The sequence below is a fragment of the Amblyraja radiata genome, chromosome 20 (assembly GCF_010909765.2).
Source record: "Amblyraja radiata isolate CabotCenter1 chromosome 20, sAmbRad1.1.pri, whole genome shotgun sequence".
NCBI classification, from domain to species: Eukaryota; Metazoa; Chordata; class Chondrichthyes; order Rajiformes; family Rajidae; genus Amblyraja; species Amblyraja radiata.
The window spans coordinates 3,406,402-3,424,034 of NC_045975.1; the positions used below are offsets into that span (position 1 = coordinate 3,406,402).

The following is a 17,633-nucleotide window of genomic DNA, read 5'->3' on the forward strand; positions in this document are numbered from 1 at the left end:
TCGGAAAAACCCAACGCGGTCACAGAGAGAGCGTACAAACTCGGTACAGACAGTACTCGTAATTAGGATCAAACTGCAAGCACTGTAAGGCAGCAACTCTACCACTGCGTTACTGTACCGCCCTTGTTCATGCCCCAATTTGTAAATGTGTTTATTAAACTATACAGAAACTGTTTAAATTTGTTTTCGGTGTGCTTTTATTTAAAGTCATTGTCCATCGTGCCCTGCTTTAAATAGTTCAAAGTGTTTCAAATCCAACATTTAAATCCAACAGTTAAATATAAAATTAACAATGACAATAATGACAACCTATGTTAGGGGAGTCCAGAATCAGGGGCCATAGTTTAAGAATAAGGAGTAAGCCATTTAGAAAGGAGATGAGGAAACACTTTTTCACACAGAGAGTGGTGAGTCTGTGGAATTCTCCGCCTCAGAGGTCGGTGGAGGCCGGTTCTCTGGATGCTTTCAAGAGAGAGCTGGATAGGGCTCTTAAAAATAGGGGAGTCAGGGGATATGGGGAGAAGGCAGGAACGGGGTACTGATTGTGGATGATCAGCCATGATCATATTGAATGGCGGTGCTGGCTCGAAGGGCAGAATGGCCTACTCCTGCACCTATTGTCTAATGCTCCAACAATTTTTAAATGCTATTTATGAATTACACTCATGTAGAAAATGATTTAACTTGCTCGTAGTAAATCTTTATTAGCCCCATGCTAATAAAGAAATTGTGAGTATCTTCAAGCATCGTTTCATTTTCCATTGAGAAAAGAATTGACATATATTTAGATGATATCCCTTAAGCTGCTTAGATATATAAAGCCACAGGAAAAATAATAATTGCTTTAAAAGATAATAATAATAATAATGGATGGGATTTATATAGCGCCTTTCTAATACTCAAGGCGCTTAAAGATAGAGTTTTTTTTTTTTAAAACAGGATAAAGATTTGTTTAAAAAAGGAAATGATACACCACAAAATACTATTTTATGTTTTCCCATCTTCTGAAAATCGAAAGTGAATTGATTTTCTTTGGTTGTGAAATAAATCCACCACGAGACTACACAGCAAGAATAAAAAAATTCTTCCTGAATAATTGCATTCCTCATTGCACATTTTTAGATTCACTTTCAAGTCAAATGCCAATGCAAGCTCTGCCGAGAAATAACAGTAATAAATTTTAACATTTTGGCCTCTTAAAATGTCACTAGTATTATGTGTAGGTGATCAAGCACTTTGAACTCTGTTTTTCCATACACTCACAGGTACGTATTTCTATTCTTAAAACTCTTATTTGTAGTTTTTTTTACAAGCATTCAAGTTACACTTGTTTATCTCCATTTAACTAACCAGCTGGCTCCCTGCATTTCCCATATGCAGTCAACGAAAAATGTATAAAATGTCAACTTTCAGCTGCCTGCAATCATTCCTGCAAAAGATAATACATGTTGTACAAAACTCCATCATCAAATAGGACCAAACAATCATCAGATCAATCTAAAAATCGAACTTTATATTTGTTGACATTCTTCTCACTCTTCAACATGATCTAGGACAAGGGTTCCCAACCTGAGGTAAACTTACCCCAAAGGGGTACATTTCACCCACCCAGGGGTTAAATTTGTTGATTCTGGATTTGTACATATTTTTTCTCATGGACTGACTGTGTTTGGTTCTGGTATACTGGACTGACTGTGTATGGTTCATCATTAGTTGTTCATAAATAAATGAAATAACATTGTTGTGTGGTATTAAAGTTGCCGGGGGTAAATGGGACGAAAAAGGTTGGGAACCCCTGATCTAGGACAAGAAAAAGATCTTCAGCAGTGATCTGTGTTCGAGTGATCAATGGTCAGCATTGACTTGGTGGGCCAAAGGGCTTGTTTCCATGCTGAAGACACACATGGGCTTATAAACTCACCCCTTTTACAGCACTTTCTCTGGAGTTGACAGACTGTAATCTCCTCACTCATAAATATAGATTTCTCCCACAAACTCCACTTTAAATCGAATTCAGCAACAAATCAAAATCACCTTAAAGACTGCACCATCAGTAGTGGTTTTCCTGCAGGTGATTAACATAGGCTTGTAGCTGGATTGTGACAGCCAGTTTGAGGGGCTGTTGCCAAATCCTTGTTGCACGAAGATTGACAATCAGCTACCTATTCTGCATATTTTCACTTTAACACAGGATGCAATTGCTACCACAGTGTACAATTTTCCACATAATAGAAATGTGCATTCAATTTCCAAAGAAAATTGGAAGCAAATGAGCAGCTCTGGTGCCAAAAATATACACATTTCCATATTTCATGAGCAATGTATAGAAATAAATCTTTTAGCTCCTCAATTAAATAAAGTGGAAGATCCGATAATTAAAATTCTTTGCTTTATCCTTGTGAAAAGGTATAGAAGTGTGAAAATGCACACCTGCAGATTCAGGAAGTTTCTTTTCAGCTGTAATCAGGCAACTGAACCATCCTACCACCAACTAGAGTGCAATCCTGAGCTACTATCTACTTCATTAGAGACCCTTGGATTATCTTTAGTGCCTTGCACTAAACGTTATTCACATTATTCCCTTTATCATGTTTCTGTATACTGTGGATGGCTCGATTGTAATCATGTATTACCTTTCCGCTGACTGGTTCGCCACAGTTTTCCCAGCTTTAAAACCCAACTCAGATATGACTTTGTGAATTTGACAGTTTAGTTACTAGCTACAATAAGTCATGCTTTTTTGATAGCTCTCCCTCTTGTTTGATTATCGGTGAAGGAATGCAAAGACACAACAGGTACCAGACTGGCATCTGATTTGAATTGATGCAGTTGATAACACAAAAGTGATGCAGTTTGAGGAATTTAGAGGCTTACTGGACTTTTCTACGTGGAGCAGTGATCCTGGCAGGCAGCGGACATGTTGAATGCTCAACACATCTGACAAGGAATGTGATGCTCAGGCTGCAAAGAAAGCCAAGCGGATAAATGCGAGACATTCCTTGAAGAAGGCAAGACAGCAGTTTAGCTAAAGCAAGTAGATGTACCAAGAAACTTGAAAGAAAGTAACCAGACAGAACGCCAAGTGAAGCGGCCTGGTAATTAATGAAAATGTGATATCTTCAGCAGCGATTTTCCCTTGAGAGCAGGTAATATTCACAAAGGATGTAGCTTCAGAGGCAAAGGGAATAATGAGAGCATTTTTGGGGGATTCATGGATTTTTAGTGCTATCGGCGTGTGTACATGACAGTAGTGATAGGCATTGATTTGTCTCAGCACAGCTCAATAACTGAAGCAGATGCATCATGATGGCACAAGAATATACTGGGGAAGAAGATGATAGTTCTGTGCCAGAGTGACAAAGTAATGCCTCACGGTGCTGGAGACCCAAATACAATCCTGTTTGTGTGGGGCATGCAGTGTGCACGTTCTCCCTGTGACCGTGCAGGTTTCCTCATACTGCTGCAGTTCCCTCTACACCCAAGAGATGTGTAGGTTGGTAGGTTGACTGGTCAATGAAAACTATCCCCAATTGCAGATAAATGGGGGAGGTTGATGGGAATGTGAGGAGAATAAAAATGGGGATTAGTGTAAGCAGGTGGCTGATGGTCGGCCCAGACTTTGTGGGTCAAAGGGCCAGTTTGTGAGTTGTACTGCTCCCTGACTTACCGACGTATTGAGGGAGTGCAGCGTAGGTTTACAAGGTTAATTCCCGGGATGGCGGGACTGTCATATGCCGAGAGAATGGAGCGGCTGGGCTTGTATACTCTGGAGTTTACAAAGATGAGAGGGGATCTTATTGAAACATATAAGATTATTTAGGGCTTGGACACGCTAGATGTAGGAAACATGTTCCCGATGTTGGGGGAGTCCAGAACCAGGGGCCGCAGTTTAAGAACAAGGGGTAAGCCATTTAGAAAGGAGCCGAGGAAACACTTTTTCTCACAGAGAGTTGTGAGTGTGGAATTCTCTGCCTCAGAGGGCAGTGGAGGTAGGTTCTCTGGATACGTTCAAGATAGAGCTAGATAGGGCTCTTAATGATAGTGGAGTCAAGGGATATGGGGAGTAAGCAGGTACGGGGTACTGATTAGGGATGATCAGCCATGATCACAATGAATGGCAGTGCTGGCTCGAAGGGCCGAATGGCCTATTCCTGCACCTATTGTCTATTGACGTTATGTGGAGCCTATCCCTGTAGGATTCCTCAACTCGGACCCTAATTATACCAATTGCAGAAGCACTGAACAGTTGGGAGATGGGCCAGAAAGAAACAAGCTAGATAGAAAATTAGACAAAAATGAGATATTTTGGAGGAAATGGCATTTTGACTCCAGTGATCAGAGGTTAATCTATTTTGAGTAATGAAGCACTTTCATAGTGATTTGGCAATTACATAACAGCGGGACTGTTCACAAACCTTGATAGCAAACACAGGAAGATTCTGCAATCAGTTTGGACAACACAGGACAGCCAATGTACAGCTGCACAGTTGCAAGAATCCATGGGAAAGATGTGACGCAACAGGTTCTGTAGCAAGGTAGTAATGTCTAAGACTGGCACAGACACTAATGGCAAAGAAGATGAGACTGTGCTGGTTCAGTGCCCAAAAGACTTTTACTGTTTACAGAATTTATGACTGGGCAATTGAAGTTCAGATCAAGTATAACTTTCTCTTTTGGGAATGTGGAAGCAGTTCAAAAGCTGCAACGATTCTTTGAAGGATATCACAATATGTCGACTTATTAATGTCTGCCAAACATGTCAGACTGCAACAGGACAGGCTGAAATCAGTCACAGAATTGTACAGCACAGAAACAAGCCTTTCAGCCGACCACATCCATGCTGATCTTTTTGCCCATCTATACTAATCCTATTTGCCCGCTTTAGGTCCATACCATATCATGGTAGAGAGGAAAACAATGGAGTTGATACAGAAAGGCAGTGACTCTTAGACTTCAAGAGGGGACTCCAAAACGGAGGCTAGACCCAATATCTACAAACAGCTGATGAGAAAGTTAAGTTGCAAGAAGTTGTGAAAACAAAAGCACAAGGATGGAGAGTCTGAAAACAAAATTGTAGGAACTATTGCAACTAAGTTCATGGCATTCAACTACGTACTAAAAGAGGTATAATAGTAACTCCTGTAGGTACTGATAAGAATGTAGCCTGTACCAAATTTAGTGAAAAGTTTAATATACACAGGTGATCAAGACATGAAATGTATTTCTGATTATAAAGTCACTTATATTGAAGTAACAATTGCAGAGCAAGTCATGTTGCCAGGTGCACATGAAGCCCACCTAGTGAGGAGATCGACTGGAGTTATTACCACATGGAGTGTATACTTCAAAGACGTCAAGAACAGCTTGCAGTGAAGAGTTCAGAGAAGAGAGACAAAGCGATTGATTGAATTTATAATTAGTTGAATTTGCAACCATATATCAATATAAATAATTAACTGATTATAGTTTTATCTAAATGAATTGTTAATGGTATGCATTGGGATGTTATTTGCTACATTTCCACAAAAGGAGAAGCAGTGCAGTGTGTACTTGTCCCTTTAAGAGATATGTTAAGAATCGTGTTACGAGGAGGTAAACTGTAGGCACAAGACACTGCTATTTAGTCGAAAGCTAAAACCTTCAATAAAGAATATTATGCCGATTACTGCCAGTTATTTGCTTATTTATCTATAAAAAAAGCTTACTATGGACATTACAACCTCGTGCTGGAGTAAAGGGCCTGCCCCACTTGGGCGTCATTGCACGTCATTTACGCAACATCATTTACACGTCAGGACACACGACACGCACGTCACGGCGCACGTGTCGTGATGTGCACGTGATGCGCGCATGGCGTGCATTATGCCTGGTGAGGCGTGGTGGCGTAGGCAGTGATGCGCGGTCGCGCGCAGCGCCCAGGATTTGGGGATTCACAAAATCTTCGCGCGCCACTTGCGTGACGCGCAAATGACGCCCAGGTGGGACAAGCCCTTTACTCAACAGTTCAGACAGCATCTGTAGAGAACATGGATAGGTGATGTTTTGGATCAAGATCTTTCTTCAGACAGATTGTACGGGGGAGAAGAAAGCTTTATGTTTGCCTATTTCGTTGCCCGAAACATTGCCTATTTCCTTCGCTCCATAGATGCTGCCGCACCCGCTGAGTTTCTCCAGCACTTTTGTCTGCAACAAATTAAGTTGCCGCGTACTGCTGATTAATGTGTTTCTTGACCAAACAATTACAAGAAATACTCACATGTACATTTAATTGCAGGTTGAAACTATTTACATTTGGGCCAAATAAAAAGTTCATTCCTGTTGATTAAAATATAACACTTCATTGAAACGAATGGAAAGTTTGAAGTTTTTCCCCCAAAACTTCAAAGAAGGGTCTTGACCTGAAACATTATCCATTCCTTCTCTCCAAAGATGCTGCCTGTCCTGCTGAGTTACTCCAGCATGTTGTGTCTATCATCAGTATAAACTAGCATCTACAGTTCCTTCCTACACTTTATCTCATGTTTGACCAAAGCTTAAAATATATTTATCAAGCAACAAGTATGCATAATACATCTTCATTCAAATAACAGATTGATTGATTATTGCTATGAACATGTCCTGAATTACAATGTTTTTAGAAAATGTGAAAGAAGGATAAGAAGAAACAAAAATGATCGTAAAATATTGTAGGAAATCATTTGGTAGACAAAAACGCTGGAGAAACTCAGCAGGTGAGCCAGCATCTATGGAGAGAAGGAATAGGCGACGTTTCGGGTTGAGACTCTTCTTCAGAAATTATTTCATTATAATCCACAGAATCCAACCAGTTCGGGCTAAATATTACAGTAGTTAATAGTTTTGCTCATTGATATCAGGGTTAGAGAGAGACACATTAGAAGGTATACCTGTAGACATCAGGACCAAATCATCTGGTACATTTCAATAGTATTAAATGGACATTAGAATTATTAATTTGAATGATCTTTGTTCAACTGATATTTGTATATATTTTAATATGGGAATGTAGATCACCAGTTATTAAAGAAAAGATAATCACTGATGCCAGTGACTCAAAGGTTTTACAGTCAATACTGAAAATTAACTTAGAATCTGCAGGATAGCTCTTCATGCATTTCTGCTGGATCACACAAAGAGGTCATTAACATAAATCATAGAAGCAGAATTAGGCCATTCGGCCCATCAAGTCTATGCCATTCAATCATGGCTGATCTATCTCTCCCTTCTAACCCCATTCTCTTGCCTTCTCCCCACAACCCCCGACACCCTAAATATCAAGTACCTATCAATCTCCACCTTAAAAATATCCATTGACTTGGCCTCTACAGCCATCTGTGGCAATGCAATTCCTCCTCATTTCCTCTCTGAAGGCAAGTCCTTTTATTCCAAGGCTATCCTAGATATGGTCAAGGGGATGTTATACAGAAATGGCCCAAGGGTTAGAAACATAGAGAATGGGTGTAGGAGTAGGCCATTCTGCCCTTCGAGCCAGCACCACCATTCAATATGATCATGGCTAATCATCCAGAATCAGTACCCTGTTCCTGCTTTCTCCCCAAACCCCTTGATTCTAAGAGCTATATGAAACTCTGCTAGGAGCAATCCACCTACAGCCATATATGTAGATCTGTCCTCATGATTTCACCCAGTTTCTCCTGCCATGCAACACCCTGCAGATTGGCCATGTTGGGACGCATAAATGGATCAAGCAGTGCTTCCCACAAAGGACTCCTGGCATGGCCCATCCTTCAGCACATTAAGTGTGCAGAGCAGATAGATCACCGAGTACAAGTAATAATTATGAAACAGCAATAACTGCAGACCAACCAACCAGAGAACCTTGTCAACTGTGGCACCTAGACATTTTGGTATCATAGGAAAAACCATGTAGAAGGGCATTGGTAGGGAGGGCAGTTCATAAGCAGACCATTCAGCCCATCGAGTCTACACCATTCAATCAATGCTGATCTACCTTTCCCTCTCAACCCCACTCTCCTACCTTCCACCAGTAACCTTTGAAAACCTGTACTAATCAAGAGCCTGTCAATCTCCACTTTAATGAATGAATAGGTTTATTGGCCAAGTATTCACATACAAGAAATTGCCTTGGTGCTCCGCCTGCAAGTGACACCGACATACAATGACAGTTAGGAATGACACATAAAACATTAAACATTAATAATAAAACATTATTGTTTAAACATGTGAATTCAACAAAATACCAGAGCAGAAGGAGGCTACAGATTTTTGGTTATTGCGTAGAAACATAGAAACGTAGAAAATAGGTGCAGGAGTAGGCCATTCGGCCCTTCGAGCCTGCACCGCCATTCAATATGATCATCCAACTCAGTATCATGTACCTGCCTTCTCTCCATACCCCCTGATCCCTTTAGCCACAAGGGCCATATCTAACTCCCTCTTAAATATAGCCAATGAACTGGCCTCAACTACCTTCCACGAGTAGAGATACTACTTGTGGAAAAAAGCTGTTTTTATGTCTGGCTGTGGCAGCTTTGACAGTCCGGAGTCGCCTTCCAGAGGGAAGCGATTCAAAGAGTTTGTGGCCAGGGTGAGAAGGGTCAGAGATGACCTTACCCGCTCGCTTCCTGGGCCTTGCAGTGTACAGTTCGTCAATGGGGGGGGGATTAAAAATACCCAATGACTTGGCCTCCACATCCATTTGTGCCAATGGATCCCACAGATTCACCACCCTCTGACTAAAGTTGTCCACGATCACTTCACTAAAACTTCTGTGAAAAGACCATCTAGCGAGGGAACAGACAAGATGGTACTGTCATTTCCTATCTAACAGTTTATGTTGTTTACATTCAAAGTCAGTACCAGAAGTGATTTCCATTAAATGAGATGATAAAGGAGGACCCTGCCTGCTCCTCCTAAGGTTAATTTTAAATTGCATGGTATTTTCATGGAACAGTAGAGTTATTGCTGGTGTCTTTGCCAATGTACATCCTGGCCAATATTTGTGCTTCAGTCAACATCACTAGAAACAAATTATCTGATCATTTTCACATTACTCTAGGTGGAAGCTTTCTGTGCCAAGTTTCCACATTACTTCTGTGACTGCACATCCAAAGTACTACATTGGCTGCAAACCACTTTTGGACATGCTGAAGTTGTGGAAGGTGCAAAGGAAATGCACTTCTTTTCTTTCTTTTACGTCACCAAACCAGATACTATTCCTCGAAAGCTCTGTTCAGTTGCTTCATAACTTTCACCACTATGAAAAAGCCGAAGGCTGCTAACATTTTAAATTGTTTTAATCAAACACAAGTCAATACTTTTGTAATCTTACCTAGTAAATTTGTCAGCCAAAGAGCCAAGTCCTCCTTCATTGGTAATAAACTAGCTTCATGCCTGCTTGCTAACCATTGACCATATTGGTGCACATCAGAGAGGCTGGGGCCGGGCTCTTTTGGGGAACTAAATGTGCTGTACATCTTCCTTTATCCACCTGTAATTTACAACAGAGAAAAAATAAAGTTGTAATGATTTACAACATACACGGTGTCATGAATGAACTGTGTAAGAAGGAACCGAAGATAGACACAAAAAGCTGGAGTAACTCAGCAGGACAGGCAGCATCTCTGGAGATCAGCTGTAGTTTATCAATATTTACACTCAGCAATTGAAAGAATGGGAATTCAACAAAAGAAAATAATTAAGTCTGATGAAAATTCTTGACCCAAAACATCACCTATTCCTTTTCTCCAGAGATGCTTTCTGACCCGCTGAGTTTACTCCACTTTTTTGTGTCTATCTTCAAATAAATACTAATCTGCTTTTATCTTTGCATTAGTATTCAAAACTAAAATGACATTAATTACACTTGGTAAAGGAATCTAACAGCTGAAAAAATGGTTATACAAGGTTTTTTCCCCAAAATAAGAGCACAGTTCACTGAATATGAATGTTTTGCTTTACCTGGGTCTGCAGTGTTTTTGCCGAGGGAGCCTCTAATTGTACAGTTTTTCTGCTTCAGAAGAGCCCTTTTTGTACCTAAATTTGAGCTTGCATCTCAAGTTCCAGGCAGCACAATCAATGTTAGTGACCTGATTTAGCACAGTTTATAATACGCCACAGAGCATGCAGCAGTCTGGTCCTTTTAACAAACACAGCTATAAGGCACAATACACTCCCTCCAGCAGAACAGTAGGGTTTTATACAAGACTGCACAGAGATGCATTCACAGCAGCAGCTTAGCATAGAGAGCAGTGTTAGTGACTTTAATCATTTGTAATTCAAACTATTAACAGCTGCACATGCAAAATACAAAATATTACAGAGACATCTACAATGAAATCGGCAGTAATTCAGAACATTTAAAAAAAGTATCGACTACGTAAAATAAAATTCCCCTAAATATTCGACTGTGCAACGGAGATGATTAATAAAACAATGTAGCACCGGCTGCGAAATTGCAGCATTATTGTACTATTTTTGATTTTAGAATAATCCATAAATTATAGAAAACTCATTGGAGAAATCATTCTAAGGGTAGTTTTCCAGATTTCTTCATTAAATTAAATCAGGTGAACGAATTAATCAAGATTTCAAGCAGAAACTAAAACAATCAAGATTGCTTAAAGAGTTTAGAAATAATGGCACACCGGGTTTTTCAGTTAACTGCACCTCGCACTGTGTCATTAGCCTGTACACATTCAAAGCTCTTAATTGTTTTCAATCGTATATTGAGATTGCGAGCAGTCTGATACGGTGTCGTACTCCTTGGTTTACGCTATGATTTCATGCTTGCTTTACTGGTAGTGTCGGGACAGCTGCAGGAAAATCACTGCATCGCACCTCACCCACTCCAAGCGGATCCGTCCTGACGATTTCCACTCAGTTTCCACTGCAATGCAACACTCTGCAGGTCGACCTGGCCGGGGCGCGTACACGGATGAAACAACACGTCCCGCAAAGGGCTCCTGGCATGGCCGATTCTTCAGCTCATGAAGTGTGCATCTTAGATTGAAGGATTCAAGTAGCGCCGACCACGAAGTAAACGCCACATTGCCTACTACACACACATTCACATCATCCTGTCAGATGAGAACGGAAGTCAAAGCCTTTCCATTGCCAGGCATTTCGCTGTCATGATCTATCTATCCCCGAAACGCGTATACATTTCAGCATCTGGCAAACCTAGGATTTAAGAAATTCAATTCTTCACATCGGGGCTTATTGTTGGAGACGGACAAATTTGAAATTAACTTATCACGAGAGCAACATGACCTTTGAGCATAAGGAAAAAAAAGTAGCAATTAATTTAACCGCGCACACAAATGTTAATTCAGACCTTAAGAGTATCAGCACATTGGTTTTCCGTTTGGTGCTAATCCGTTTTATCTGTATCACTTGATTTTTAAAATTTATTTATACAGGCTCAAACTTGGCAGAATTTGACACACTTGTAATAATGGATCAAATTACAGGCAACGCGTTTCCCACTTGTACTAGTGCCGCACTGATGGGAGCAGTCTCGCTGTACATTGGAGTGTTCTGGCATTATTTTAAAGAGTCAAAAGTGTTTAATTGAATTGTCACATGTACCGAACAGGCAACAGCGAAATTCTTGTAGCGGCACAACAGGTCTGTAAACACTGTACTCATAGGTAACAAAATAAACAAACAGTTCAATAAATGAAAGAAAACAGTTTTAGTGCAAAAGAGCCTGAAGTGGTGTAACCAACACAGTTGGCAGTGGAGTTGGGGTTCAAGAACATGATGGCTGTTGGGAGGAAGCTTTTCTTGAAACTGGACATCAGATGTTCAAACTCCTCTACCTTCTTCCCAATGGTAGGGGTTAAATGAGAGTGTGGCCTGGGTGATGTGGGTCTCTGATAATGCTGGCTGCCTTTTTGAGGCGGAACTTCCTATAGACCCTCTTCGATGGACGTTCTCTTAGGAACGAGATAAGGAGGAATTTATTTAGTCAGCGGGTGGTGAATCTGCGGAATTCTTCACCACAGAATGCCGTGGAGGCCGTTAGTAGATATATTCAAGGCAGAGATAGATAGTACGGCGTCAGAGGTTATGGGGAGAAGGCAGGAGAATGTGGTTAGGAGGGAGAGATATATCAGCCATGTAGACTTGATGGGCCAAATGGCCTAATTCTGCTCCTATCACATGATCTTATGATGGCGGGAAGGTCAGTGCCCATGATGAACCAAACAGTATCCATCACTTGGTACACAAAATTGCTGGGGAAACTCAGCGGGTGCAGCAGCATCTATGGAGCGAAGGAAATAGGCGACGTTTCGGGCCGAAACCCTTCTTCAGACTGATGGGGGGTGGGGAAAGAAAGAAGGAAAAAGGGAGGAGGAGGAGGAGCCCGAGGGCGGGCGGATGGGAGGGTGGGAGGAGACAGCTAGAGGGTTAAGGAAGGGGAGGAGACAGCACGGGCTAGCCAAATTGGGAGAATTCAATGTTAATGCCATAAAGACGCAAGGACCCCAGACGGAATATGAGGTGCTGTTCCTCCAATTTCCGCTGTTGCTCACTCTGGCAATGGAGGAGACCCAGGACAGAGAGGTCGGATTGGGAATGGGAGGGGGAGTTGAAGTGCTGAGCCACCGGGAGGTCAGGTAGGTTATTGCGGACTGAGCGGAGGTGTTCGGCGAAACGATCGCCCAACCTACGCTTGGTCTCACCGATGTAAATCAGCTGACATCTAGAGCAGCGGATGCAGTAGATGAGGTTGGAGGAGATACAGGTGAACCTTTGTCGCACCTGGAACGACTGCTTGGGACCTTGAATGGAGTCGAGGGGGGAGGTGAAGGGACAGGTGTTGCATTTCTTGCGGTTGCAACGGAAAGTGCCCGGGGAGGGGGTGGTGCGGGAGGGAAGGGAAGAATTGACGAGGGAGTTGCGGAGGGAGCGGTCTTTGCGGAAGGCAGACATGGGGGGAGATGGGAAGATGTGGCGAGTGGTGGGGTCACGTTGGAGGTGGCGGAAATGGCGGAGGATTATATGTTGTATTTGCCGGCTGGTGGGGTGAAAGGTGAGGACCAGAGGGACTCTGCCCTTGTTGCGTGTGCGGGGATGGGGAGAGAGAGCAGTGTTACGGGGTATGGATGAGACCCTGGTGTGAGCCTCATCTATGGTGGCGGAGGGGAATCCCCGTTCCCTGAAGAACGAGGACATTTCCGATGCCCTGGTATGAAATGTCTCATCCTGGGAGCAGATGCGGCGTAGGCGGAGGAATTGGGAGTAGGGGATGGAGTCTTTACAGGGGGCAGGGTGGGAAGACGTGTAGTCCAGATAGCCATGTGAGTCAGTGGGTTTGTAATGTATGTCGGTCAGGAGTCTGTCCCCTGCGATGGAGATGGTGAGGTCAAGGAATGGTAGGGAAGTGTCGGAAATCGTCCAGGTGTATTGGAGTGCCGGATGGAAGTTGGTGGTGAAGTGGATGAAGTCAGTCAGTTGTGTGTGGGTGCAGGAGGTGGCACCAAAGCAGTCGTCAATGTTGACTACCCCGTAACACTGCTCTCTCTCCCCATCCCCGCACACGCAACAAGGGCAGAGTCCCTCTGGTCCTCACCTTTCACCCCACCAGCCGGCAAATACAACACATAATCCTCCGCCATTTCCGCCACCTCCAACGTGACCCCACCACTCGCCACATCTTCCCATCTCCCCCCATGTCTGCCTTCCGCAAAGACCGCTCCCTCCGCAACTCCCTCGTCAATTCTTCCCTTCCCTCCCGCACCACCCCCTCCCCGGGCACTTTCCGTTGCAACCGCAAGAAATGCAACACCTGTCCCTTCACCTCCCCCCTCGACTCCATTCAAGGACCCAAGCAGTCGTTCCAGGTGCGACAAAGGTTCACCTGTATCTCCTCCAACCTCATCTACTGCATCCGCTGCTCTAGATGTCAGCTGATTTACATCGGTGAGACCAAGCGTAGGTTGGGCGATCGTTTCGCCGAACACCTCCGCTCAGTCCGCAATAACCTACCTGACCTCCCGGTGGCTCAGCACTTCAACTCCCCCTCCCATTCCCAATCCGACCTCTCTGTCCTGGGTCTCCTCCATTGCCAGAGTGAGCAACAGCGGAAATTGGAGGAACAGCACCTCATATTCCGTCTGGGGTCCTTGCGTCCTTATGGCATTAACATTAACATTGAATTCTCCCAATTTGGCTAGCCCGTGCTGTCACCTCCCCTTCCTTAACCCTCTAGCTGTCTCCTCCCACCCTCCCATCCGCCCGCCCTCGGGCTCCTCCTCCTCCTCCCTTTTTCCTTCTTTCTTTCCCCACCCCCCATCAGTCTGAAGAAGGGTTTCGGCCCGAAACGTCGCCTATTTCCTTCGCTCCATAGATGCTGCTGCACCCGCTGAGTTTCCCCAGCAATTTTGTGTACCTTCGATATTCCAGCATCTGCAGTTCCCTTTTGAACACAGTATCCATCACTTATTGTGGTGGATACTGGCCTTTGTTCCTGGGCAAACATTTGGGGACATCCCGACCTCACCATTTACACATTAGCTGATTAACATTCTGCAAATAGTGTGTTTGTGTGATCTTGCTGTGGAAAAAATGGTTACTACATTTGAATATTCACAAACCTTCTAGCTATATAATGACTTGATGTGACTTGATGCAAGGATGTTTCCTTAATCCAAATGATTAAGTTTCAGCTTAATATGGTTTACTTTAGTTTAGAGATACAGTGCAGAAACAGACCCTTCGATCCACTGAGTCCGTGCCGACCAGCGATCACCCTGTACACCAGCACTATCCTACACACTAGGTATATTTTAAATTTTACCAAAACCAATTAACCGACAAACCTGTACATCATTGGAATGTGGGAGGAAACCAGAGCGCCCAGGGAAAACCCACGCAGGTCACGCGGAGAACATACAAATTGCGTAGACAGTACACGTAAACAGGATCAAACCTGGGTCTCTGGCACTGTGAGACAGCAACTCTACCGCTGTTCCACCATGCCATCCTACAACGCCCTATGTAGCAAGCTTTTAAAAAAAGTAACTTTCTCTTTTCATGATCAATATTTCCTGAGTCACTTCATGTAATGCAATAAAAGGTTGAAGACAGCTTCTGGCATGTTGGCCTTTGTTAGTCAGGGATCTGAGAAAAGAAGTTGGGAGATTACCTACCTCATTACATATACCCCATTAGAGACCTTTGAACTATCTTAATTGGACTTTACCTTGGCACTAAATATGTTACCCTTTATCCTGCATCTGTACACTATGGGCGGCTTGATTGTAATCATGTATAGTCTTTCCGCTGACTAGATAGCATGCAACAATAAAGCTTTTCACTATACCTTGATAGACAATAGACAATAGGTGCAGGAGTAGGCTATTCGGCCCTTCGAGCCTCCACCGCCATTCAATGTGATCATGGCTGATCATCCATAATCAGTACCCCGTTGCTGCCTTCTCCCCATATCCCCTGACTCCGCTATTTTTAAGAGCCCTATCTAGCTCTCTCTTGAAAGCATCTAGAGAACCGGCCTCCACCGCCTTCTGAGGGAGAGAATTCCACAGACTCACAACTTTCTGTGTGAGAAAGTTCTTCCTCATCTCCGTTCTAAATGGCTTACCCCTTATTCTTAAACTGTGGCTCGTGATTCTGGACTCCCCCAACATCGGGAACATGTTTCCTGCCTCTAGCGTGTGCAAACCCTTAATAATCTTAAATGTTTCAATAAGATACCCTCTCATCCTTCTAAATTCCAGAGTATCCAAGCTCCATTCTATCAACATATGACAGTCCCGCCATCTTGGGAATTAACCTATGCTGCACTCCCTCAAATTTGGAGACCAAAACTGCACACAATACTCCAGGTGTGGTCTCACCGGGACCCTGTACAACTGCAGAAGGACTTCTTTGCTCCTATACTTAATTCCTACTGTTATGAAGGCCAACATTCGCTTTCTTCACTGCCTGCTGTACCTGCATGCTTACTTTCAGTGACTGATGAACAAGGACCCCCAGATCCTGTCGTACTTCCCCTTTTCCCAACTTGATACCATTTAGATAATAATCTGCCTTCCTGTTTTTGCCACCAAAGTGGATAACTTCACATTTATCCACATTAAACTCCATCTGCCATGCATCTGTTCACACACCCAACCTGTCCAAGTCACCCTGCATCCTCATAGCATCCTCCTCACCGTTCACACTGCCACCCAGCTTTGTGTCATCTGCAAATTTGCTAATGTTACTTTTAATCCCTTCATCTAAATCATTAATATATATATTGTAAATAGCTGCGGTACCAGCACCGAACCTTACGGTACCCCACTAGTCACTGCCTGCCATTCTGTTAATCCCTACTCTTTGTTTCCTGTCTGCCAACAATTTTCTATCCATGTCAGCACCCTACCCCCAATACCATGCGCTCTAATTTTGCTCATTAATCTCCTATGTGGGACCTTATCAAATGCTTTCTGAAAGTGCAGGTACACTACATGCAATGGTTAGATAGATAGATAGATCTAATTTATTGCCACACAGCCAGGCTGGTGTAAATTTGGGTTGTCTGCAGCGATACAATAATAAAGAACACACAACCACAATAAAACTGTAGCACAAACATCCACCACAGCATTCATCACTGTGGTGGAAGGCACAAAATTTGGCCAGTCCTCCTCCATTTCCCCCCCGTGTACAGGACCAGAGTCCAGAGTCAGTCCAGGATTGGCTCTTCCTCACCGGAGACCGCGGCTTTAGATTGTTGTAGGCCGCAGGCCGGCGGTCGAGATTTAAAGTCCCCGCCGCAGCCAGAAGCACCGTAGACTGCAGGGCCGGCGGTCGAAGCTCCCCTCCAGGGGTGATGGTAAGTCCATGCCGGCCCCGCGGTAGAAGTTGGCCGCGGGCCGGCAGTGATGGCTTCTTCTTCCCCCGGGTCCTCCACGAGGGATCCCGGGCTGTAGACGCTGCACCAGCTGGAGCTGTGCAGACCGCAGCTTCAGGCTGCCGGCTGCCCCGGGCCAGCGAAACGGAGCGCTCCCCTCCAGCGAGGGCTCACCCGCTCCACGCCGAGAGTCCACGCTGCGCCCGCCGCTGAAGCCCCGGGCGCGTCTCCGGGAAAGGCCGCGTCGATCCTTGATGTTAGGCCACGGGGGGGGCGACCTGGAAAAAGTCGCCTCTCCATGGAGGAGGCGACCGAAGCGGTTTCCCCCTCACCCCCCCCCCCACACCACCCCCCACACAAAACACACAAAGAAACATTAAATACACACTTTAAAACATACTAAAAATTTTTTTTTTAAAGTTGAAAAACTGACGAGCTGCATGACATGGCTGCTGCCAGAGCAGCGCCCCCTTCAGAAGCCACCTGGCTCTTCCTTATCCATTTTCCTAGTTCATCCTCAGAAAATTCCAGAAGATTAATCAAGCATGATTTCCCCTTCGTAAATCCATGCTGACTTGGACCGATCCTGCTACTGCTATCCAAATGTGCTGCTATTTCATCTTTTATAATTGACTGCAGCATCGTCCCCACCACCGATGTCAGGCTAACTGGTCTATAATTCCGTTTTCTCTCTCCTGCCTATCCTAAAAAGTGGGATAACATTAGCTACCCTCCAATCTGCAGGAACTGATCCTGAATCTATAGA

General features: G+C 43.9%; 1 protein-coding gene across 8 annotated transcripts in view; it reads right to left on the minus strand.

The window, feature by feature from the left end:
* gas2 (growth arrest specific 2) overlaps window positions 1-17,633 on the minus strand; it is a 103,685-nt gene that overhangs the window by 63,534 nt on the left and 22,518 nt on the right. For 3 of the 8 annotated variants that reach the window (XM_033038652.1, XM_033038654.1, XM_033038651.1), the window contains one exon: window positions 9,332-9,490. In XM_033038652.1, the coding sequence (XP_032894543.1) occupies window positions 9,332-9,476 (145 nt within the window). In that variant the 5' untranslated portion in view covers window positions 9,477-9,490. The other 5 variants (XM_033038656.1, XM_033038653.1, XM_033038650.1 and 2 more) reach the window with 5 other exon arrangements.